The sequence below is a fragment of the Halichoeres trimaculatus genome, unplaced genomic scaffold (assembly GCF_033239565.1).
Source record: "Halichoeres trimaculatus isolate MK-OKI-2021-1 unplaced genomic scaffold, fHalTri1.1 fHalTri1_scaffold_17, whole genome shotgun sequence".
NCBI lineage: Eukaryota > Metazoa > Chordata > Actinopteri > Labriformes > Labridae > Halichoeres > Halichoeres trimaculatus.
The window spans coordinates 24,093,039-24,116,921 of record NW_027437195.1 but is presented as its reverse complement, the minus strand read 5'-3'; the positions used below and the strand labels follow the sequence as shown (position 1 = coordinate 24,116,921).

The following is a 23,883-nucleotide window of genomic DNA, read 5'->3' as shown; positions in this document are numbered from 1 at the left end:
CCTGATTTAGTATCATATCACCCAAAACTACTGAAGTTAATGTACCGTTAGAGTTCAGCTGCTTATTAGGTCTGGGTTTTACAAGCTAACTGAAATGTTAGCTAGCTAGTGGCTGAATGCTAGCATGAACTGTTTTCCGAGGTAAGCTAATGGGTAATTGAATACGTTTGACCTAGAAATGTGGCTGTTTTCACATTTCTGTAGTTTTTCACTATAAATTGTGATAACTGCTTTTAAATATCGGATGCTAACAACACTCCTTTGCTTTACTCGTTTTTCTGTCCTAGTTTTGCATAATAACACATAGAATGCATCAGAGTGAACAGAAGCAGCCTCCAGTGACAATCTTACAACTCAGTTTTCCTTCTTTGGTTTCAATTTAGCTAAATAATGATCAAACAACTTATAAAAGTATAGAGGAGATGCACTTATCCCAACCATTCTGAAACAGTGTTTTGTTCATCAGACTATTTTTTTTATTTCTTGTTGTTGAATAAGGTTTTATTTCGGGGAACCGTGCATGGAATTTCACTTGAGATTTTTTTTTATTATTGTTTAATTTTTGATGGGGGTCATTTAATAAATAAACGAGTTAATTTGAAGGAAGAAACGCCTCCTTGTTTGTGTTTGACTGGTACAGGGCAGGTTCACGCTGGAAGGAGGGTGTTGGTGTTTGACGCTCGCGCAGAGGGAGGGAGGGAAACTGTTGCTGACGTGTCTGTGCACCAATAGGAGGCCGTGGGTGATTCGCACGTTGGCACAATTGGCTTAAAATAAAGAGCTCTGCGTCTGAAGGGTTCCTACGATGATTGGTGAAGGTTTGTGAAAAACATCAAGCAGGAGCTGCGTGTTTGATGGCAGCCTACGGGGTCTGAAGGCAGACGATGCAGCAGAATGGTGCCCTCACTCCAAAGCAGTGTTTGTGTGCGGGATTAGCCGCTACTTAGCTCTGAGTGTGTCGGTGTGTGTATGTGTGTGTGTGCAGACGCAGGGCGCAGCGAGACGCCTGTCAGGTGGATGCGCCTGCAGTGATCCAGGTCGTACCTATGGATCGCGTCCATGGATGTCTTCAAACCCGCTTTGGACAATAGTTTGAGTCCCAAGGCGTGCGTTACCTCGTCTGAAGAAGCGGAGGCAGATGTTTTTCGCTGGCCCACACCGGAGGATGGCAGCAGCGCCGCCCCGGATCCGCTCCCCGCAGGCGCACCAGGCTTCTGGACGGCCGTGTTCGACTATGAGGCGACTGCGGAAGATGAGCTCAGCCTGCGGCGAGGGGACCTGGTGGAGGTCCTATCCAAGGACTCCTTGGTGTCCGGGGATGAGGGGTGGTGGACCGGCATGATAGCAGACCGAGTGGGCATCTTCCCCTCTAATTATGTGAGCAAAGGGAATGGCATACCGGAGGAAATCCGGGACACCCCGGAGCAACAGTACTCAGTGCCTCCGCTCCACCGTGAGTATCCCATTGTGCCACATACCTGAGCTAATCAAATCAGCGTGCTATCTCTGACTGAAACACAGCTCAGGTCCTGTCTGGTGTTTGGTCAGAAGGCCAGAGAGCCACGAGGAGAGTGCTGTGTCATAGCAGACGCACTGCTCGCTCCTGCTGGCCTACAAACAGTCCTGGTCCTAACAACCTCTCAGCTTCAGGACCATTTTTCATCTCACTGCCTGTCAAACACACAGCCAGCTGCGGTCTGTAATGCACCCCTCCTCTGTGCTCAGATTACAATACACAATGTGCTGCAGCTCCTGCAGGGAGAACATTGAGCAGAGATGTGCATGCAGCTCCTTCACAAACATGCAAAATCATCAGTAGATGTTAAATTCACCGCCCTCTGAGGTGGTGCATGATGCACTCAGGTCATTAGGGGTAATGATGTTTGCACCAAAGCTGCACTGCAAGAAAAAGGTATAAAGCGTCTGCTAAATGTGCAGCCAAGGCCCCGGACTGATCCAGTAAGCAGAATTAAGTGCAGATACATGCAGCGTACAAAGACAGAGCAATCCTTCTTTTTACTTGTCTTGGTGAGATGTTTGCAAGCATGTATTGTACAGCAAAAGATAATTACAAATCCTCTATCAGTGTCTTAGCAGAATCATGGTGATAAAATGAGGGTGGTCCACACAGCCTCAGATGTCTTTGTTTGCGCTCATGTCATCACTCTCAGCAGCAGCTGGCCTACTTTCACACAGCAGCATCACACCTGAAATATTCATCAAGGTCAGTCTGCTGAGCAGTCTGTTAGGAATCCACAACATGAGAGTGTACAGACACAAAGACTCCTGACCCCGTCTTCGTATGTGTCTGTCAAAGTGGAAGGGGTCTCTTTTTCTTAAACTCTCACTTGGATTTAAGGACAGATGCTCCTTGATGTGGCGGCAGGAGGGGGAGTCCCAGCAGATCGTGTATTTGGGGCAGCAGGGTGGCTTAGTGGAAACATCCTACATCTGACTGACCTGGTTTTTGGGTCCATGTTACTAAGATTTCACTCGCTGAAGAGTAGAACTGTGAGTCTAAAAAAGCTCCAGACGTACTAACCTCACCCTGGTTTCCTTCAGAGGGTGTGTGGAAAACAGACAGACAGTCTCGTTCACAGTGACATCAGTTGCAACATCCAGGAGGCAGTGAGAATAAAAGGTCACCACACTATGTCCTGGTAGTTCAGCAGAATGTCACCTGGAGTTAGACCGATGTGCTGGTCCATTCAGTAGTGTACAATCAGTTTGCTGCCATACATTTCTGATCTTTGGTTACACCAAAAAGAAAAAAAAGTGATTATAATGTAAGACTGGTAAGAAAACACTCAGAAATCAGTCAAAACTGAGCACACTTTATCCTAAAAAGCTAAACCTGATCAAAGAATTTGCAGGTAAACAATGACAAATAGGTTAGCAAAATGTGGCTAACACTTAAAGAGCTAGCACCAGAAGCAGTTTAACATCCTTGTACCTGGTTCCTCATTGCTCTGGTTGAGCTGTTGTGTCAGTTTTAGCAGGTACAGCCTACATCTACTAGATCAGTGTACTAACATACTACACAATGCTACAAGACGACATCTGACATTTTTTGCTTGTTTACATTAGAAGCATTATGGTGCAACATTTCCTTGCAGCAGATGCTGAAATGTTGAAATGCTGAGGCTGAAGGAAGAAAATAAGGAAAGTAAGGAGAGACAGATAGACCCTCATGTGTAACTTTAATCCTGAATGTTTCCATTGGTATAAACAGCTGTGTGGTTTCCATGGTGACGGAACATCTTCATTCATTGTCATGGGGAAAAATGAGAAAAATGTTGAATATTTTTTAAAGTATAACTGTTAGAATGATGACTTGTTTAGAATTTGTACAGTGAAAATCTGTGAAAATTGAAGGCTGTGAAAAATGCCAAAAAGTACAGAAGTTAAAGTTGTGGGATAAAATTACAGAAGAGCAATATGTTGAAATGCTGGCTCAACATTTCAACATAATAATGTCAGTAGATGTTAATCAAAACTCCAGAGGTTGATGGCTACACTGAAGTTTTAGACACAACATATGATCTGGCTTACAGTAAAGAAATATACAAACACACATTTTAGTGACTCGAAATTCTAGAGCTGACTTGCAGAGGTTAAACTTTATATTTGATTTAAAGTGTACTTCCCTTGTTGTGCGATAAAAATAAGGTTATTTGCTGTCTCCTGATGATATAAAAGTAGCCTTAGCCAGTGATTAGCCTGTTAGCCAGCTCGACATTTCTGCCAGTATTTAAAATGCTGATAAAAACGTCTGACTTCAGCAGGTTAGCAGAGTATTTTTTTAAAGTGAAGCTTTTTTTGCTGTTGGATTATGTTCTATCTTCTGTCTTTAACCTAAGAGACACATAATTCCGTACACATTGCATTTACTTCATCAACAAAGAGAAGATATGTATGGTGACATTGTAGGCACACCACCAACAGGACTAGTGACCAGTGACATCCAGCTGAGCTGCTGACATATGGCATGCTGTTGGCTTCTTTTCTGTCCCGTACATTTTTCCCTGCATATGCCAAGAACAGTTTTTACATTTAGAAGTCATATTTGTGCCATTTCACATATTTTGGATAAAAAGCTGCTGCAATAAGTGTTAAAGCCTCTGTATATATGATGCAGTGTGACCAAAAGCCGAGAGAAGTTTTTGATTTTTAAAGCAAACTGAAACTTTTCAAACAAAACTTTTTGATTTAATATCAGCATGTTAAAATTTGCAATACATTTTTGATTGGTGAGGAAAAAATTATAGTATTTTGTTTCTGCTTTGTAAATCACAGATTTGTTTTTCTTTTTTAAATTTCTGATTATTTTGCAGGATATAATTTTGTGACTTTTTGCTGCCCTGAACTTCATCTCTGTCCCCCTCTCTCCTCAGTCCTTGAGATCGATTTCTCTGAGCTGACCTTGGAAGAAATCATTGGTGTGGGCGGATTTGGGAAAGTCTACCGTGCAGTGTGGCGAGGCTCTGAGGTGGCAGTGAAGGCAGCGCGACGGGACCCAGATGAGGACCCTGAGCAGACACTAGAGAGCGTGCGTCAAGAAGCCAAACTGTTCGCCATGCTCAACCATCCCAACATCATGGCCCTGCTGGGGGTGTGTCTGCAGGAGCCCAACCTGTGTCTGGTCATGGAGTACGCACGAGGTGGGCCTCTAAACCGGGCCCTCGCGGGGAAACGAATCCCTCCATGCACGCTGGTGGACTGGGCCGTGCAGATTGCCCGTGGGATGCTCTACCTCCACAACCAGGCCATTGTCCCCATCATCCACCGAGACCTCAAGTCCAGTAACAGTAAGATCCTCTTTCTCTTCCTGGGCTCATTCTGTGGATCTGTTTAATGCCTCAGGTTTATTTAGTGAATATTTGCACATGAACCAATTCGATGAGTGTAAGGATGTCTGACACTTCTTCAAGAGAAACTCTACAGATGTGCATCTACATTTGTGTGCTGTTTAGGTTTGAAGACATCAAAATGCTTGTAGTTTGTTGCAGATGTTTTCTGCGTCTTTGGAATCACGCTGCAAAATCTGTTTGTTTCTGTCTACTTCCTGGTGCTGATGATCACCTCCCCTCAGAAACGAGAGCAGAAAGCAAAAGCAGTGTGCATGTATGTTTGTGAAGCGGTTGTAATCTTGCATTTTACCCGACTGGATCCCCTAAATCCCAAGCCTATTACTGAGGATTTACCCATGCTCTGCCCCAGCCACCCTATTGGAGGCTCCCTCAACCCACACAGCCAGCCTCTGCCTCTCATTGGCTTCTTCTCTGGTGATCAGCTCAGGAGCTTCACTTCCTATTGGCTGCTGTAAAGTGTTTAGCCAGACCAACTCGTTGCCACCCCGTGGTCTCTACAGGGGAAACCCCCAGTCCTCTGCACCATGCAGGACATCAGTTTATTCTGAGGCAAACCTCTGCAGGAGACTCATAGAGGCTCATAGAGGCTGACAGGTCTCATTTTTAGACGTGCTACCTGTGAGTTTGGATGTTCACACCTATCAGAAGCACTGCATGCATCAGAATTTAACTGTGAACTGGATCTTCATGGTTCCAAGAAACTAAATCCTCATGTAGAGCTTAGACATAGAACGAAAGACTGAGATATCAGGATATATATATACCTGTCCTATAAACCAAAGGACTACAGATTTGTTTAATATAAATTGTCTTGCCCTTTTTCCTTTCTTCCCTTTCTTCTTTTTTCTTTTTCCCTTTCTTCTCTCTGTCACACTCTGTCTCCTATCTCTATCGCATTTCTTTCTTTATTCCTCCCCTTTTCTTTCCCCCCTCCAATCACGTTTAATTCTTTTTTCTTTCTATTTCCTTTTCTCTTTCATCCTCTTTTTTTCTCACTCTTTTTCCTCACTTCTTCCTATATCTTTCCTTATTTCCATCTCTCCTTATTTCCTATTCTTTTCGTATCTCTTTTACTGTCTCCTCCTATCCTGCCTTCTTTCTTTCTTTCTTTCTTTCTTTCTTTCTTTCTTTCTTTCTTTCTTTCTTTCTTTCTTTCTTTCTTTCTTTCCTTTTTATATTTCCTGTCTCTTCTTTCTGTTCTTTCCTTTCTTTCTTTCTTTCTTTCTTTCTTTCTTTCTTTCTTTCTTTCTTTCTTTCTTTCTTCTTTCCTTTTTATATTTCCTGTCTCTTCTTTCCTTTCTTTCCTTTCTTTCTTTCTTTCTTTCTTTCTTTCTTTCTTTCTTTCTTTCTTTCTTTCTTTCTTTCTTTCTTTCTTTCTTTCTTTCTTTCTTTCCTTCCTATCTCTCCTTCTGCCCTATCATTGTGTCCTATCCCTCTTTTTTTGTTCCTTCCTCCCTTTCTCTACTCAGAAAAACAAATTAGGTAGAAAAGTGTTCTCACCCCCCCCCATCTGCCTCCATCTTTTATGATATATATTTTTTAATTTTCCCTTTCTCCTCTTTAAGATTTTCCTAACCTGTTCTTTGTACAGTCTTTCTCTGTTCTTCTTTTCTTTGTATTTTTCTTACTTCTATCATATTTTGCTCTCCCATGTTTTGTTCTGTCTCTTTTTTTTTTCTTTTTAAATTTTTTTCTTTTACTCTTTTTTTCCTTTCTTTCTTCTCACTCCTTCTCATTACAGCTTATTTCTTTTTGTTGGAGTTTTTTCTGATATGCTGCTCTTTCTTATTGATGTGGACAAATATCACCATAACACCCTGTAGAAGCAGTCAAAAACTCAGCCTCTTCCGCAGGTTTCACATGATATGAAATTTTATCATCATATGTTGATGAAAAAAGTCCAGTAATGAGGTGGTGTCAACAGAAACAGTTTTATTTCCAGTGCTTACAGAACTCACACCTGCTTCACCTTCAATCAGATCCTCTTTGCACTTAGTGGCATACTGAAAAGACACTGATGAGCATTGTCACAGCAAAAAAGGCGTTCTGCGTCCTCTATATTCAGCCCAGTCACCCTAAAATTGAACATAAAGAATTCACACGCAGGTGGACACAGAAATCTTCCTCATGCAGAGTCTCTGCCTGTTTGCTGCAGCGTCTGCAGCTTTAGTTTAGTTTAGAAAGTGTTTCTGCTTGAAGCATTAGAGGCACACAGGCAGCAGATGTAGGGGTGCTTGATGTGCACCGCAGCCTGCAGACACACCCTCTCTTCTGGGCACAGCCGCAGCAGATGGCCTGGCTTTGTGGAGCTGAATGGGGGAGAAAAAGAGAGCATGTGGTTAGGAGGAGTGATACTCTGCTGGTACATGTTGGAAAGGAGCGTCAAAAGAGGCTATTTCTGTCATTTGACTGTGGTTTTAGTGCTGGTGTCTGATGACCTGTTGGAGAAACATGCAGTGAGATTCTCAGCACTGATCAAATGGATGTTTTTCATCTTTCTCTGTTGTAGTCGCCCACTGTTTCTGAGCTTCTGTTTGTTCTCTTTTCTCTCCTCTGCTTTCCTCTTCTTTCATCATTGCCTCCCAACAACCGCACCCTGTTTTGTTCCTCCACCGTGTGTCCATTTTTTGATTTGCACATGATTTTAAAACCTCCTCCTCTCCCTCCAAACATTACAACCCTGGTGATGATCACCTGAATCCTTTTACTTTACGGTCAACCTGCCTGCCAACCCTCCCCCTCCTCCACATCCTCCAACTAAATATCCCTTCATCACGTCCCGCTCCACCTTCAACAAACCTCAGTCCTGATCCTGGAGAGGGTGGAGATGGAAGACCTGAGCAACAAGACGCTGAAGATCACAGACTTTGGGTTGGCCCGGGAGTGGCACCGCACCACCAAGATGAGCGCAGCGGGGACCTACGCCTGGATGGCCCCTGAAGTCATCCGCTCGTCCACGTTCTCCAAGGGTAGCGACATTTGGAGGTGGGCAGAGGAGGCAAAGGAGGAGGAGGGTGATGGAGTAGACAGACTGGTCTAAAAGCAGAGAGAGAAGCAGCTTTTCTCAGATAATGTGCAGCTCAGAGTCTGGACACAGTTGCCATGTAACACGGCTCAGGCTGGTACATGGGGGAAAGAGCAGAACATTGTGTATTATGAGAAAAGCAGCAGATTGATTGAGGCTGAAGAGCTCATATAACTATTAATACACACTCTGCACCAGGTTTGTGTCCTTTGGCTGCACACTTTGCCTCTTATTGAAAAGCCAGTCAGAGAAGCTGTCTCTGTCGTGACGTTTCCTGGTCCTTCTGGAAATCAACATGAGTCCTGTTTGACGTTTACTTAAATAAAGAAGGTTTGAGTGTTTTTCAGCTGAAAAACAGCTTGAATTATACATTTTCATGTCCACATTTAGCTTTGTAACCAGATTAGTACAACACTGGTGGTGTTGCCACCCTTGCACAATATTACAGCGTTGCACAAATTGCACTTTATGTTGTTAGTGTCTTTTTTGGCAAAGTGAAGCCAAGCTTTCGATCTCTTTAATCTTTTCACCATTCTCTTGTAAATTCTGCTGCTAAGTGGCAAACATGATAAGCGTGTGGCTCGTCACATGATGTCCACAAAAGGTCCCGCCACCATTTCCAATCGATTCTTGATAGGATGCACGGTACGTCAGTATCAATATCGGTATCTGCCGATGAGTAAAAGTGGGCCAATATTTAGTCATTAGCTGCCAGCCATTTTCAGAGCATCTTGAACGATCTTTCAAGACCCAAATAATATTGTTTTCTATGACTATGTAAACACCAAACTACCTAAGAAGAGTGGACTCTCTTCTTTTATGTCTCTCTTCTTGTTTTGGGTCCAAAAAATAGACACAACATACTTTTTTTTATCACTGTCATCTCGGGCGCTCCTTCCTTTGATCCTCTCCATGATCGTCTTTTCTCACAGTCGTGCCACTCTTTTTTAGGAATGTGTTCCAAACTAAGTACTTTTAAAGGCACTGACTGAATTCTGTCAAAAGTACTGGGAACCAATTCACATAAAATCAAAAGGTACCATGTTCAGGTACCTTAATGCATCCTTGTGACTGTTAGGGAGTGGAAGAGAAGGTGATTTTCCATGCTGGACATGAACACAGCATTACAAGTTTATATATTAAAGAATAAAAATGTTAAATTGAAAAAATATATATTTTATTATTAAAAAAATGACATTTTTTACCACATAAACACAAAAATGTGCTGAAAAGTTGGTACCTTTGGGTACCGGTACCGATTGCCAGGTACCGGGCATTGGTACCGTATCGTTTCAAATGTGAAAGATACCCATCCCTACTCTTTCTCTCTGAACTACCTCTACACATCATCTCAGCTTGGTTTTTCTTTTGTTTTGTTTGTTTTCTTACCAATAAATATCAGTTATTGGCCATAACAGCAATATTAATATCGTCTTTCAGTATAAGCGAAAATTGGTGCATCCCTAGAATCGATTATCGATACTCAATGAATGAGACTTATGAGACATATGGAAATGAAAACTACCCTGTTTTTTTAGGCCCTCTATCTTTGTAAACCAACATACAACAAAAATGTTTTTAAACTAACAGTTTTATAATTTTATGAACTCATAAACATGTGATAAATAAATTTCAAACATTAAAAGTATTTAAAGTTTAACTATTAATCCCAGCAGTGGATGAATGAGGAATTGACTTTGCTCATACAGAAGTGGCCAAAATTGTTAGAACACCTAAAAGATCTGAGCGTATTGACCTTTTTCTTTTTGCCTTTAAGTTATGATCATGAAACATGCAGATGTCTGCTCAGAGCACAACAAATATCAGATGAAGTAGTTACAGCAGTTACAGCAGCTACAGGATGAAACAAGGTGAAATGCCTCTAAACTGCTGATCCTTCATGATCTTTAAGCTCATCTTAGCAAAAATGTACAGACCTGCCAACACTGACGAATGCAGACAACATAGAACTGAGTTGACTAGATCTGCCTAATGTTTTGGCTGTTTTGTCACAATATCTGATTCAACTTTAAGAGTCATTACTGAACTGATATCTGATACCAGGATTGGTTCATCCCTTGTCTCTGACATCTGTCATCTGTGTTTGTTTACATCTGGGTAGTAGAGCATTAAAACATCATGGCAGTATTCATTAAGCAGCAAAATGTGAAAAGGTTTGTATTTTAACATCTCTATCAAGCCCCTTATCTTTAAAGGGTATTGTATTATGAGACATGGTGGTCCGTTAAAGTGCATATTTCGAGTCATATCTGTAAAGTTAATTCAGCCCTTTTCTCCTTCTGTTTTTAATCTCTGTAGTTATGGCGTGCTGCTGTGGGAGCTGCTTACAGGCGAAGTCCCTTTCCGTGGTATCGATGGCCTTGCAGTGGCTTACGGGGTCGCCATGAACAAACTGGCTCTGCCCATTCCCTCCACCTGTCCTGAACCCTTCGCCCGTCTGATGGAGGGTGAGAGGAAACGAATCATTAATGCACAAGCAGCAGATGGATGAGAATGATCATATGTTTCTGCAGAACTGCGTCCAAGTTTTTGTAATGAAACCCCACAGGCAGGAACACAAGTGTCAGTTTACGTGCCAGAAAAATACCACTGAAGATGAATTATTAAAAATGGGGAGAGGAGCCAAAAGATTCTTGTGTGTTTATGCACTGCAGCAAGAAAAAGCCTCTGGAATATAGCTCAGATGCATCAAATAAACAAGCTGAATACATAATCACTTTCTGGAAGCTCTTAAAGGACCAAAAATAGTTTTTACTGAGGAAAAACTGGCCCAAGTTTCTGAGAGTGTTTTTTAAATCTCCTGCCACAGAGTGTTGGAGCTCAGACCCTCACTCCAGACCGCACTTCACAGCGATCCTGGATCAGCTGACAGCCATTGAGGAGTCGGGCTTCTTTGAGATGCCTGCAGAGTCTTTCCACTCTCTGCAGGACGACTGGAAGCTGGAGATCCAGGAGATGTTTGATCAGCTGAGGACCAAGGAGAAGGTAAAGTGGAGTGCTCCTCGGGCTCAGTATCAAAGATATTGCTGGTGTTTATTTAATTTTACTTTTGGACTCAGAGGTGCAAAAAGTTTTGCAATCATCTGGCAGCCTTGAAACTGTATTTAATGGCTACAACATAATATTTGACCTACTTAACACAAGCACTAAAATTCAGTTTGCAAAATTGCCTCTCAGGGCATTTAAAGAGGAATAATCTATTGGACCACAAATTATTGTTTCTTCACTCTTTCACCACCGCCAGACCTCACAAACAAAAATAGTTTTTTACAACGCAGATAGAAGCTGCTTGTACGTTGCTGCCATGTTTTGTTACATAACCTTTGTGTTTTGAATGCTAGGATTGGGCTTTACGTTATATTTATATAAACACACACTCACACTAATTGGTAAAACAAGATCAGTGTGTTTATATAAAGTCTGGTAGTGTTGAGAAGAGGGGGGTATCAGTTGTTTTCAATGTGGAAAAGGAAAGTTATGTCTGTGTGTCGTTTAATTTGGGAGTAATTTGGGCCCTTAAGAAGATAACATTGGATTTTTTTAAAATTTTGAGATATGTAAAAAAGAATTCAAGTTTGCTCATAAATCTGAGATGAGATTTCAGATTTTTTTCTCTTTTTTTCTTAGGAAATTCTGTCATCCCAAAGCTGTGAGATTGAAGTCATAGTTCTGACTTTAACATCAAAATTCAGTTTTTTTTCCTCTGACATCTAGAATTTAAGGGACTGTGAGGACTTTCTGAGTGGTCTTAAAAAAGTCTCCCTTATGGATATATGCCTGATCACAATCTACAATTTAGAATTAGATTATCAGCACCAAAATAGATTATTTTAAGTTCTATTTCTCAGCTCCCCGATCGGGGCCTGTAGGACTAGATTAATTTGCTTAACGTCAAAGTCTCTACGACAACATCACACCCGCTGACAAAGTTTAGTAGTGAGAAGAGACATCTGTGTTTTTCTTTATTGAAAACAATTTCTTGGATTAATTTTGTAGTAATAATGGACACTAGAGCTGGACTGTCTGACAGCAAAAAGACAGAAGAGCAGAAGAAAGCTAAACAGAAGAGTGATAGAGCACAAGCTAAAGGCTAACACAGGGGCTAAACTGGTTGTGCTAATGTTCATTCCAACCCACAGTCAGCAGTTATTCTGCAGTGGTCTGTTCAAGCTTGAGAGTCTCTCAATAAAATGAAGAGTGAGGTTACGTTAGCACTTGACCTTAGAGTCCAGTGTGGTTTATTATTAAAGATTAGATCTTAATCATCTAAAGCTGAAGTTAATGAACTTATATCTGATTATCATATTGATTTACTTGCTCTGACTGAAACCTGGCTGTGTGAGGGTGAATATGTGAGTTTAAACGAGTCCACTCCTCCCAGTCACCTTAATACTCATAACCCTCCCCAGCATATAACATGCTGTGTGTACATTTCATTGACAAAATCTGCGCTAGAATTCCTTCATCTTTTGTTCAGAATCAGCTACCTATCACAGGTAACTGGCTCCACCTCCTTCTCATTCATCCCTGCAGCATCTCAGCGCTTTAACACAGTCGGACACTGAGCGTCTTCTGACTTCAGTGGGGAACCGTAAAGTGGGTTGTTCCACTGTGGACGGTCATTGGGTAAACGCTGGGCTTTGTCCCACACACTGTACGCTCAGCGTCTCTGGGGGTCAATAAGGCAGTGGGCTGGCCTGGACGCTGGGCTTCTGCATGATGATTGGATGATCTGTCTGAGGCCGAATCCCTTTTTGATTGACAGTGAAATGAGCCAGTCATCTTGAAGTATAACCCTCACACTTTCAGCCTGTCGTAGTCTCACGTAGCAGCTCCAGCTAGTAGCGAGCTGACATGGAGGGTAGAAAATATGTTTGAATAAATAAACAAATTTATGATGTAGGTCGGAAAAAAATGAGCTTCCCCTCCTTGACTGACCAGCAGCCGCCACTGTTTGAAAGTCTTTTTCTTAGTTTCTTGCAACCAGCTGTAAAAACAGCGCAACCCATTTTGTTTGTTATCGTCTACCGGCCTCCTAGCCCGTACTCCCAATTTCTCACTGATTTTTCAGAGTTTCTTTCCAACATTGTTCTTCTTCCAGATAAAATCATCATTGTTGGTGGCTGTAATATTCATGTGGACGTTGTTGATGATAGTCTTTGTAATGCCTTCATGTCGTTACTGGATTCTTTCGGTTTCACACGGTCTATGAACCATCTTACTCATACGGCCGGCTACTAAACTATGGTACAAACTGGCAAAGTTTGCTTGTTGTCATGTTTCAAACAACAGCGCCACATAATTGAAAATGTAACGTAATAAATTTTGGCCCAAATTGTTACAACTTGTAACAATTTTGGTCAGTTATTACATTTTTTTCACTGCATTTCAGGTCGTTGTTACGTTTCAGGCTGTAACATGCCTTTAAACTTCAGTTCTTTAATAAGAATTGAAGCATGTCTGGCACAAAAATGTTCACCTTCCTTTAATATTTGCCTTCTGAGGGTGTGTCGCAGCCATTACAGCAAGTTTTTTGACTTCAGGCCTAAGAAATTAAATTTTTGCACCTTAAAAATGATTTCCTGTTCATCATTTTGTCTCCGAAACCAGACAAAGGCCCACGGTTAGAAGAGCTGGAATTACACTTTAAGTTAAATGTATAGTAAAACATTAGCCTCACTGTTACAGCTCTCATTTTGAAGTCTATCTCTGAAAATACAAATCATTTGAACTACAATGAATGGCATGTTTCTCATAAAGGTTAAAATGTGCTTCACAAATGGCTCAAAGAAGTTGTGTGTGAAAAGTTAAATTCAGGAAAAGATTGAAGTTTACTCAGAGATAAAACCTTTTGAAACTCTTCCAGAAGCTTGAGACTCGTGATGTCTCACAGGCTTCGTGTTTTTCTCCTTCATCCTTCCCTCAGGAGCTGCGATCGTGGGAGGAGGAGCTGACCCGTGCGGCGGTGCAGCAGAAGTGCCAGGAGGAGGCGTTGAGGAGGCGCGAGCAGGAGCTGGCGGAGCGCGAGATCCACATCCTGGAGAGAGAGCTCAACATCATCATTCACCAGCTCTACCAGGAGAAGCCTCACGTGGAGAGCAGGCAGGGCAAGTTCCGCCGCAATCGCCTTAAACTGAAGGACGGGAACAGGATCAGCTTGCCCTCAGGTACTGCAAACAGACGGCGTGTGTCAACAGTCTGCACGTGTGTGTTCACACAGAGACACGATATCAAAGTGAATATCTCCTCTAAGAGCAGACAGGCCAAGACAGCTTTGTTTACATGTCAGATCTCAAACATGGAGGTGACGCAGAGCTTCAAATATGTTATAAAATACACTAAAACCACCAAGATATTCAAACTGGGAGACAGAAGATGACAATTAAATCATTTCAGAAGAGATTCGATCTCTTATCCTTTCTGTTAAACTGTGGCTGCACTACATATCTGATGCAAATGTACAATGTACTCAATTTTTACAGTATTTTACAAAATTAAATGAAGTGGATTTTTAGGTTTGTTAGGTTTCTTGGGTAAATCAGTGTCTTAACTCCCACTTATGTCAATGATCTGTAATCCTGATTCAGATTTTCAGCACAAAATCACCGTGCAGGCGTCTCCCTCTCATGACCGGAGGAGGAGTCTCCTCAGCAGCAGCTCCAGTCCTCCAACGAGCCCACCGATACTTCCTCGCCTCCGAGCCATCCAGCGTGAGTACAACCAAAGTCTGAAAATCAAGTTTAATATAATCATTTATAATATTCACATCTGTTTTTTTTTTTTTTTAAAGATAATTAAGAGTGACTTGACACGGTTTGGTTCTTGTCGCCTCCTCTTCTGTTTCACAGTCACTCCTGGTGAGGGGTGTATAGCCTGGGGTCGGGGTGCAGGTTGTCTGCAGGATGAAGAGGAGGGTGAGAGGAAGAGTTCAAGGAAAAAGGGCAGATCTCGAGGAGGCGGCCCGTACAGGGAGCACAGCGCTGATGCGAGGTAAAAAAAAACACACACACACTCTCCACAGACAGTCTGTACAGCTAATCTGTGGCTAATGATGATGTTCATCGTTACTTTGTATACATTTAAAGTGTGTTAATAACTGATCATAGATTTTAGAGTTGTTCAGGCTTCATTTGGTTTTTCTGTCTCTCTCAGTGTGAAGCCTCCTCATGAAGGCAGCCGGCAGCGCTCCTGCAGTGCCCCAAACCTCCGCAGATCTCCCCGACACAGTCCAGCTGTGCCCGGGGTGCCCAGCCTCGTGGAGATGGGTGAGAGAAAATCTATTTCCTGTTTTACTCGCCGCTCTGTGATTGGATGGTGTCAGACAGTGAGAAAATGATGAGATGGAGGAAAAAAAGAGAAATAGTAAAGGAGAGAAGGAAAGGAAGAGAGTGAAGTGGAGAGAAGGGAGAAAGAGGAAAGAAGAAAAGTGATAGAGAAAAAAGGGAAGGAAAGGGGAAGAGTGGAGAGGAGTGGAGAGGAGAGAAGGAAAGTGATACAAAAAAAGAGAGAAGAAAGAGGAGAGAGTGAAGTGGAGAGAAGGAAACAAGAGAAAAAAAGGAAAGAAGAAAAGTGATGGAGAAAAATAGGTAAGCAAAGGAGAGGAGAGAAGGAAAGAAGGGAGAAAAAAGGAGAGAAGGAAGGAAGGAAGGAAGAGTGAGGAGGAGAAAATGAAAGAAGAGAGAAAAAAGGAAAGAAGAAAAGTGATGGAGAAAAAAAGGAGAGAAGGAAAGGGGGAGAGTGAAGTGGAGAGAAGGAGAGAAGGGAGAAAAAAGGAGAGAAGGAAGGGGGAGTGTGAAGAAGAGAGAAAGGAAGTGCAAAAGAAAAGACTGAAAGGGAGTGAGAAACAAAGGGAATAAGCAAAAGAGGGGTGAAAAGGAAATAAGGAAAGTGCTTCAGAGTTAAAAAAAAAAAAAAAAAAAAAAGGAAGGAAAGGAAGGGAGAGAGTGAAAAGGAGAGAAGGAGACATGGGTGGAGAAGAAAAGGAAAGAAGAAAATTGAGAGGAAAGTCCAAAAAGAAGAGACAGGAAGTGGTAGAGAAGGAAGGGAGGAATGAAGGAAAGAAGGAAGGAAAGAAAGGGAGAGAGAGAAAAGGAAGGAAGGAAAGGGAAAGAGAGGAAAAAGGAAAGAAGGAAAGGGAAGAGAGAGAAAAGGGGAGAACTAAATGGGAAGAGATAAGGGAAAGAAAGACAAATATGGGGAGATGGAAAATATGGAAAAGGGGGAAGATGGAAAGGGCGAGAGAAAAAGGAAAGAAGGAAAAGGAGAAAGAAAGAAAAGAAGAGAAAGACTTTCTGTAAAGAGAGCATCCTTTGACTCTGCTTAAAATCCTCTTGGTCTGAAGAATGAACTGACCGGTCGACCATCTCCACCCTCTTCTCTAAAACCCATTTTATCCAGTGAGACCTGGAGAGAGCTGATTGTTTTTCAGATCTGTGAGACTTCTGAGAGAATGATGCAGTCTGATGAAAAAGACCGCTCCCTCCTTGTTCCTGTGCTTTGTGCAGTTGCAGAGGATCAGTTTTAGAAAATGACATGCCCTGCAGAGAAACACAGAGAGGATTGTTGTGTAACCTCCTCTGTTTAATGTAGGCTGATGAATTCCTCCTGGTTATCCTGATATATGAGTCCCCCCTCTCGTCCCTGTTTCACTGGTAGATGTTAACTTCCAGCTGGCTGATTCTGTGTCAGTTCTGGTTAATGTTCAGGCTTCAGAGTGCGTCCTCTAAAGGCTCCTCAGCTGACGCTAACGTGAACGATCCTGTTTTTAGAAAATGAAGACTGCTGCTTCACCACCGAGCCTGGAGCAGCTCCTGGTCAGTCCTACCTCTGCCTCCCCTTCCACAAGGAGTCCAACACGGCTGCTGCTGAGGCTGACGGAGACGAGTACTGCCCCACCGGACAGGTCCCGGGAACACCGCCATGCAGGAAGAGCCCAGGAGGGGGGCGACGGTCTGAGCTGGTCCTGCTGGGCTGTGGGGCTCTGTTAGCAGCCGTGGGTCTGGGCTGCAACCTGCTCACTTTGGCCCAGCCGGAGGAGAGCATCAAATCCAGGTGGGAGGGTTTCTTCCACAGAGCAGGGGGGCAGAGGCGGAGCACCAGCCCCCAGACTCGCAAACTGTTCAGGCGGGAGAGTCCGCTGAAACCCTCGGCGCCCTCGCTGCCAGAGCGAGGCCTGCCCGCCTCCTACACGCTGCTATCCTTATCCTCTGTGTCTGACTGCAACTCCACACGCTCGCTGCTGCGCACGGACAGCGAGGAGTTGTTGGTCTACCGCCCCGCCTCGCCTCCTGCTCGGCCTCCTGTGTCACAGCATCAAACGCTGGTTAACCCACTCGTCAACACCCACCTGGAGAGCTTCAAGAGGAACCCACGACAGTCCCTCACTCCCACTCACGTTCCCTCTGCCCCAAGCTCGTCACGCAGTCTGAGGAGAACGCCGTCAGACGGGGCCATAAAGAAGAGCTGCCTCCCTAATAACCTGGAACCTTTACCAGAGAAGACGGCGTTAGAAAACACGGGTAGGTCTTAGTTATTTCTTTACTTATTTCCTTACTTACTTATTTCTTTAATTTTCTAAGTCAATTGCTTTATTTACTTCAGTAAATAAAAAAACAAAGTGTCACCCAAAACAAATGATTTCCAGTCAGGAAAAAAACCTTGGCTGTTATCTAAGATTTTCTCTTTTCTCATTTCTTCCTCTAACCTCGACAGGAGTCTTCAGAGGTATAAAGGAAGACTGTCGTGAGGTCCCTCGGCTCCCAGACCCAAACATCGTGTTCCCTCCTACTCCCCGCCGTCGCTGTGCTCCTGAACGCCCCAAAACCCTAGACTTTGTAGCCCGGCCTCGGCCTTCCCCACGCGCTCGCTGTGAAGTCTTCTGGGCGGAGACGAGGCCACGGGGAAACGGACAAAACCTGGGTAACGGCGAGTCTCCCGCCCACACATCCAGCACAGAGACTCCTCCAACTGTGGAGTTTGGCGTCGACACAGCGGTGCTCCCGACTCCCATGGAGGCCCCGACGCCATACTCCCCTCGCAGGAAGGAGAACTTGTTAGATCGGCTGGACGAGGGACAGTGTCAGGATGGAACTGTGCCACTCTGTAGACCAGAGATCAGCTTTCCCAAAGACTCACCGTACCGCTACAGACCTGGATTCTGGTCCTAACTGGACCTGACGGATGGAACTGTGACTGCTGTAAAGTTTGGATTAAGCCTTTGGATTGTTACTGGTCTGAGCCCATTAATACTCCTGAAACCAAGCTTGATACCGAGCTGGAATGAGGTTGGTTCATCCCTCCTCGTCTAAAATATTATCACTGAAGTCTAAATAGATGTTTCCTCTAAAACAGAAACAAACACCTTGTTGTTTTGCTGTTTGTGATAAATCTAAATCCATGAAAACAAAAAGAATTTGGGGTTATTTTTTCGCCACAGTCTGGTGGTCGGTGAGCCTTCAGAAGGATGGATCATTTTTTCTTTTGGTTGATTTTTTTGCTTTCTGACTCTTTCCTTTGGGGTCAAACTGATTTACTGCTTCTCCACTGAACAGCTTTACCAGTTTCACAAGCTTTGCATATTTTTTTATTTCAAGCTTGAGCTCAAGATGGTGCATTTAATGAAGTGCACTTTTGGAAAGCGTCATGAATGTAAAGCTTTAGGTTTTTTTCATTGTCAGATAAGCTCTTTCTCTCATCGGTAGAGAAATAATCTTACTTAATGGTTTGGCTGATGCGTTTTCTGTTTTTTTATCGAGCACCTGGCATCACCGATCACTTGTACAGAGTAATATCCGAGGATGAGGAGTGGTGTTGTATGATGTAAGCTGCAGTTTTGAGATAGTATCTGACATCATCTTGAGCCATGTAATGTGAGTTTTTGGTTTGGATTAGAGCCGCAACACTGTCGAGAAGTCACAACCAAAAACATCAATGACCTCATGAGGAGGGAATTTCTGTGCTTTTAAACCCAGGCCCTGTTTTTTTGTGTTTTTGTTTTGTTTTTTTGAGCATGACTTCAACTTGCAGCTGTGAAACATTCTGCAGTGTCTCCAATGAAATCTTTCTTTTTTCATCAAGCAGATTTGCTTTTATTAGAAAGGAGAGCTGGAGACTGAAGATGTGGGGAGTTGAGAGTGGGGGAGGACATGCAGCCACCTCCGCCTCCTCCAACAAAGTCTTCAGAGGAAATGAGCCTGATAAAAGTATTTCCACTGAGTGCATGTTTTGAAAACTGGCAGATCCTTATTGTCTTTTAAAGTGTCTGACAGCATTCGAATAAGCTACTGAAACAGCTGTTGAACACTCTATGCAAAGCCACCAGATTCCATCGGAAAAAACAGCAATTTTACCAAGAAGTGAAATAAGAAGTTGCTGCCTTACTTCGGTTGGGAATGTTAGTGATTGTGTTGTATTTTTTGGAGGCAATGCAATAAAACAAGAACAGTTACAAAACAGCACAAATAAAGTGCCTGGTCGCAAGGTTAATAGTTTTGGATTTGTTGTTATTATAGTTTAGTTTTAGTTAGTTTTGACATTTTTTTCCATTACAGTTCAGTTTTAATAACTAGTTTTGGAGCGGGCATTCTAGTTTTTATTTAGTTTTGATTTTTGCAACAAGGCTTAGTTTTAGTTTAGTTTCAGTTTAGTTTTAGTTTTTTCGTACCTTATTAACCAGGTGCAGGATTCAAAAAGGTCAGAGTGAATATTTTGTAATACTGTTTATTTTCAAGTCCAACATAGCGCTCACTGCTCAGTCAATGCTGTTGAAGAACTGTTGGCTGCTGCCTTAAACACAAGAAAATAATATAAACTTAATATAAAAAATATAAACATAAATTATGTTAACATAATTTTAACATAAACAATATAAAAATTAATTATATAAAAACAATATAATATGAGCTTAAATAATTAGAAACTTGGACCCTGTAACAATAAAGGCAGACTCAAATACAATTAAAGTCAGACTTACATGCAATTAAACACGTCAGAAACTATAACTAAGGACATTTTGTCTATAATTTTTGTTAGTTTCAGTTAGTTTTGTGAACACAAGATACAGTTTTAGTTTACTTATCTTTTTTGTTTTCTAGCTTTTATTAGTTTGAGTTAACTGCAATGTATTTTAAATTTTTGATTTCGTTTTTAGTTTCGTTTTAGTTAACTATTATAACCCTGCCTGGTTGGAGCCGTGGTAGAGCAGCAACTCCAGTTTTCTTCAAGGTAAAATTGCTGTTTTTGTCGGTGGAGTTTGGTGCATTCAAGAAGATAAATGTAACATATTTCTGGTGTTAAATAAACATCTTAGAGACTTAGTCCATGGTCAGTTTAAGGTCAGACTCTTTGAATAACAACCTAAGGCTGTCAGTCATGAAAGACACACTCCAAGTGGAGTTTTTACAGTCTGTTTTTGAGTTACCTGTTGAAGCAGTGTACTTTATTCATGTGCAAAAAAAAGTTTAGGATGTCTTTGGAATCAAACCTCAAAAACGTTAAAACAGGGTTTAACAAATTTCTAGATTTTGTTCTTTGTGACTGTCTGAACAACTTCCTTTCCCACCAGTTGAAAAACATGTCTTTAAAGTAAAAAGGGAACTTCATAGGAGTGAGTGTTGAGTGGGACACAGATGAAACAGGCCCTGGTGGCGTGTGACCAAGAGTTCACTCCTTCATTGTGTTTTGTTTATTTATTTATTTGTTAATTTATTTATTTATTAATGGTTTATTTTTATAATTCAGTGTATATGCCTTGATTTGACACTGTTGTCTATGAATGTTTCAAAACGCAGCCTGATTTGACTAGCTTTGTATTTTACATAATGCATTTTAAATCACATTGAAGCTGTTTTTTCATTGTTTTTTTGCAGATTTTTCTTACATCTTCAACAGTTTGACTTTTTTAAAAAATGATAAGTTCATACAATACTGATAGATCTGATGAAATGCAACAATACAAAACATTCCTGAGACAGAGTTCACAACTTTAAGAACTTTGTGGAAGATCTTTTGATAAGTTTTGGCAGTTTTTTGGGGAATCTTGACCTGAGAAAGGAGTCAAGTCTACTTGTCAAAGTATTAATTTCACCTGCCTGTCTACACCAAAAATTCTACATGCTAATGCTAAATAGAGGTCAACCACACAAGAAACAACTTTTAAGTCTAAGCTGATTAAAAAATAAATAAATAAAATCTTGGAAGATCTCTCTAATAAGGACACACCACACCGCTCGAGACCAGAACACCACACAGTAAACTTTAAGAACCACGATTGATCCCATGGTTATGATCGTGTAGAATTTTGTGTAATCAAACTTGACATCTGACAGGTAATCCTTATCACCGTTGGAGCCAAATCTGGCTATAAATGTGTCTCAGAATCCTCATAATTACGTACACTGGGCAATTTCATATTTCATGAATGTTGAATTTAAAGCAAGAAAAAGCTACCTGTAGTCTGAAGACCACTTTCTGACGCTGCATTGCCTGATTTTCTCATTTTCTTTCTGAATGTTGAGTCACCTCTAAGCCTGGAAAGCTGCATCCTCTGTGGTCTGACCCGTCTCCATCTCAAGTGTTAGCCCATGTTTGTCTAAATGTGAATGCTCCGTGTATGAGGCCTGTACAGAATGTGATCATGCTAAATGTAAAAACTATCTCAACAAAGGAGCTCTTGATGAAACAAGGCGCTCCTTCTAAAGGTGTGGCTGAGGTGTCGATATCTGTCTGTAATATTACCATGAATAAGCTGATCTTACTGTTGATGATGGACAATGTTCAGGTTGGAGATAAGGCTGTTATTGACTGACTTATATTTGCACTGGAACACACTGATTTGAGTAAAGTCATAGACAATGAGCCAACTGGGTCTGGATTTTATTTATAAAACTATTCATTCATCTGAAGTAATTGCTATTGCTCTTTTAGAGTCATAATGGATGAATTATTAGTTTGGTTTAGTTTAGTTAAGTTTAGACAACTTTATTTATCCCAATGGGCAATTCTGATTTTGCAGTCCACCTAGGCTACACATATATCTACAACCAGCAAAAAGAGACAACAATGAACAGAATATAAATAAAATCAAAGACAGTACATGACATAGAGCACATCGATACACAGCAGCCTTCAACAGACCCTACCCGTAGCCAGGGTCAAGCAATTTTGTTACAGTTTGCCCAGCGTATTAGTGATTAGCATCTTTTAGCTCCTTGTTTTATACACAACAAACTTTTTATTTAGAGTTTCTCAAGTTGAAGAAAACAGATTTTAGCAGCTAACTCTCAGGATAAGAAAGAGTAGGGGCTAGAAATGTTTTTTGCCTGAAAAAGTCTTGAAAACAACTATCATGATTTTATAGTTTCCCAGATTGCCTACCCCCAATGGGGAACGTCTTCCAAGTAAGCTTGTGTTTATCTCTGAAGAGAACACAAATTTAACACACATTTAAATGCGACCCTCTGAAAAATGTTGAAACAAATAAGAAATGTGACTGGACACCTTTTTTTGGATACAGTATATGCTATAGTTCACTGAAACTATCCTCGAGTTTTTTGTAACGACTCGAGGCAATTCCTTTAAGAACTGATGGAGACCAAAAACAGAGATAAGACCAAGTAGCTTATTAACTCAGGGCAATGCCAATAAATCACAAGATAAAGATTTGCAGGATAAAGTTATTTTCTTACCACAACTTAATTTTAACTAACTTTATCTCCAAAAGTTTTACTTGATTCTGACTTTAATCTCATACATTGCGACTTTATTTTGACTCGATCACATGACGTAGCTTTTTTTTCTGTATTCTAGTACATAACTTTATTTTGGCTATGATCTTTATACATTAGTTGCTTATTCCAGAATTTATCTTAATTAACAGCTTCAACATCACACACTCCATCCATCCATCCATCCATTTTCTATACCGCTTGCCCTGTTTAGGGTCGCGGGTGGCTGGAGCCTATCCCAGCAATCATTGGGCGAGAGGCAGGGTACACCCTGGACTGGTCGCCAGTCAATCGCAGGGCTGACACATAGACAAACAACCATGCACGCACACACTCACACCTAGGGACAATTTGGTGTGACCAATTAACCTGGTAAGCATGTTTTTGGACTGTGGGAGGAAGCCGGAGTACCCGGAGAGAACCCACGCATGCACGGGGAGAACATGCAAACTCCACACAGAAAGAGCCACCGGCCGAGGTGGGGATTTGAACCGGTGACCTTCTTGCTGTGAGGCTGCAGCGCTAACCGTTGCACCACCGTGCAGCCCCAACATCACACACTGAGACTTTAATTTGGCTCAGATCTCATGATGTAACCTTTTTTTTATGTTAATCTTGTTATTTAACTTCATTTCAACTTTAATGTAATGACTTCATTTTATCTCTTATTTACCTCCACCAAGGGGGTCATGTTTTTGGGAGAGTTTGTTTGTCTGTGAACAACATAACTCAAAAAGTAACAAACAGATGTTGATGAAATTTTCAGGAAATGTTCAAAATGGTATAAGAAAGGAGTGATTACATTTTGGAGGTGATCTGGATCACCGACTGGATCCAGGATTATTTTTAAGGATTCTTTATCATTGTGAGATAGGGCCGTTTTTACCATATGTGTATATAACTCCACCATAAATGGTCGGATTGCTTTGCAAAACAATACAAGATAAGGTCACCATAATTACTGACAGATGTAAAAGTACGATCCAGATCCTGGCAATATTCTGGATACCAAGTTCCAGAATATGAAATATGTACTGGGTCATCATAATTTTTAACACTATCAGGTAACAAATTATCGTACAAACCTGCAACTAACACCAAATTGTAGCAGACAGTCTGCTGAAAGGGAGTATAACATTAAAGTAGGACTAAAGTGTTGGTGACAATCACAGTATGCCTTTTTTGAGTGCTTTTCTTGTTTGTTACATAAAAACTTCATTTTGACTTTAATATAATTAAATAA

At 41.6% G+C, this 23,883-nt stretch overlaps 1 protein-coding gene across 1 annotated transcript; it reads left to right on the top strand.

Moving 5' to 3' along the window:
• The first annotated feature begins 809 nt into the window (after positions 1-809).
• Positions 810-22,404, top strand: map3k9 (mitogen-activated protein kinase kinase kinase 9). Its single transcript, XM_074692204.1, has 11 exons — positions 810-1,453; positions 4,395-4,808; positions 7,676-7,856; positions 10,216-10,364; positions 10,727-10,902; positions 13,844-14,084; positions 14,505-14,627; positions 14,766-14,907; positions 15,070-15,182; positions 16,686-17,435; positions 17,629-22,404. The coding sequence occupies exons 1-11, from the start codon at positions 1,060-1,062 to the stop codon at positions 18,081-18,083; spliced, it is 3,138 nt and encodes a 1,045-aa protein (XP_074548305.1). The 5' UTR covers positions 810-1,059; the 3' UTR covers positions 18,084-22,404.
• Positions 22,405-23,883: the final 1,479 nt, after the last annotated feature.

Bases quoted from the DNA above. Each gene is read 5' to 3' on its own strand.
- map3k9 (XM_074692204.1), top strand. From the start codon at position 1,060: ATGGATGTCTTCAAACCCGCTTTGGACAATAGTTTGAGTCCCAAGGCG. The intron at 7,857-10,215 runs GTGGGCAGAGGA...TAATCTCTGTAG, and splicing joins AAGGGTAGCGACATTTGGAG to TTATGGCGTGCTGCTGTGGG. The intron at 14,908-15,069 runs GTAAAAAAAAAC...TGTCTCTCTCAG, and splicing joins GAGCACAGCGCTGATGCGAG to TGTGAAGCCTCCTCATGAAG.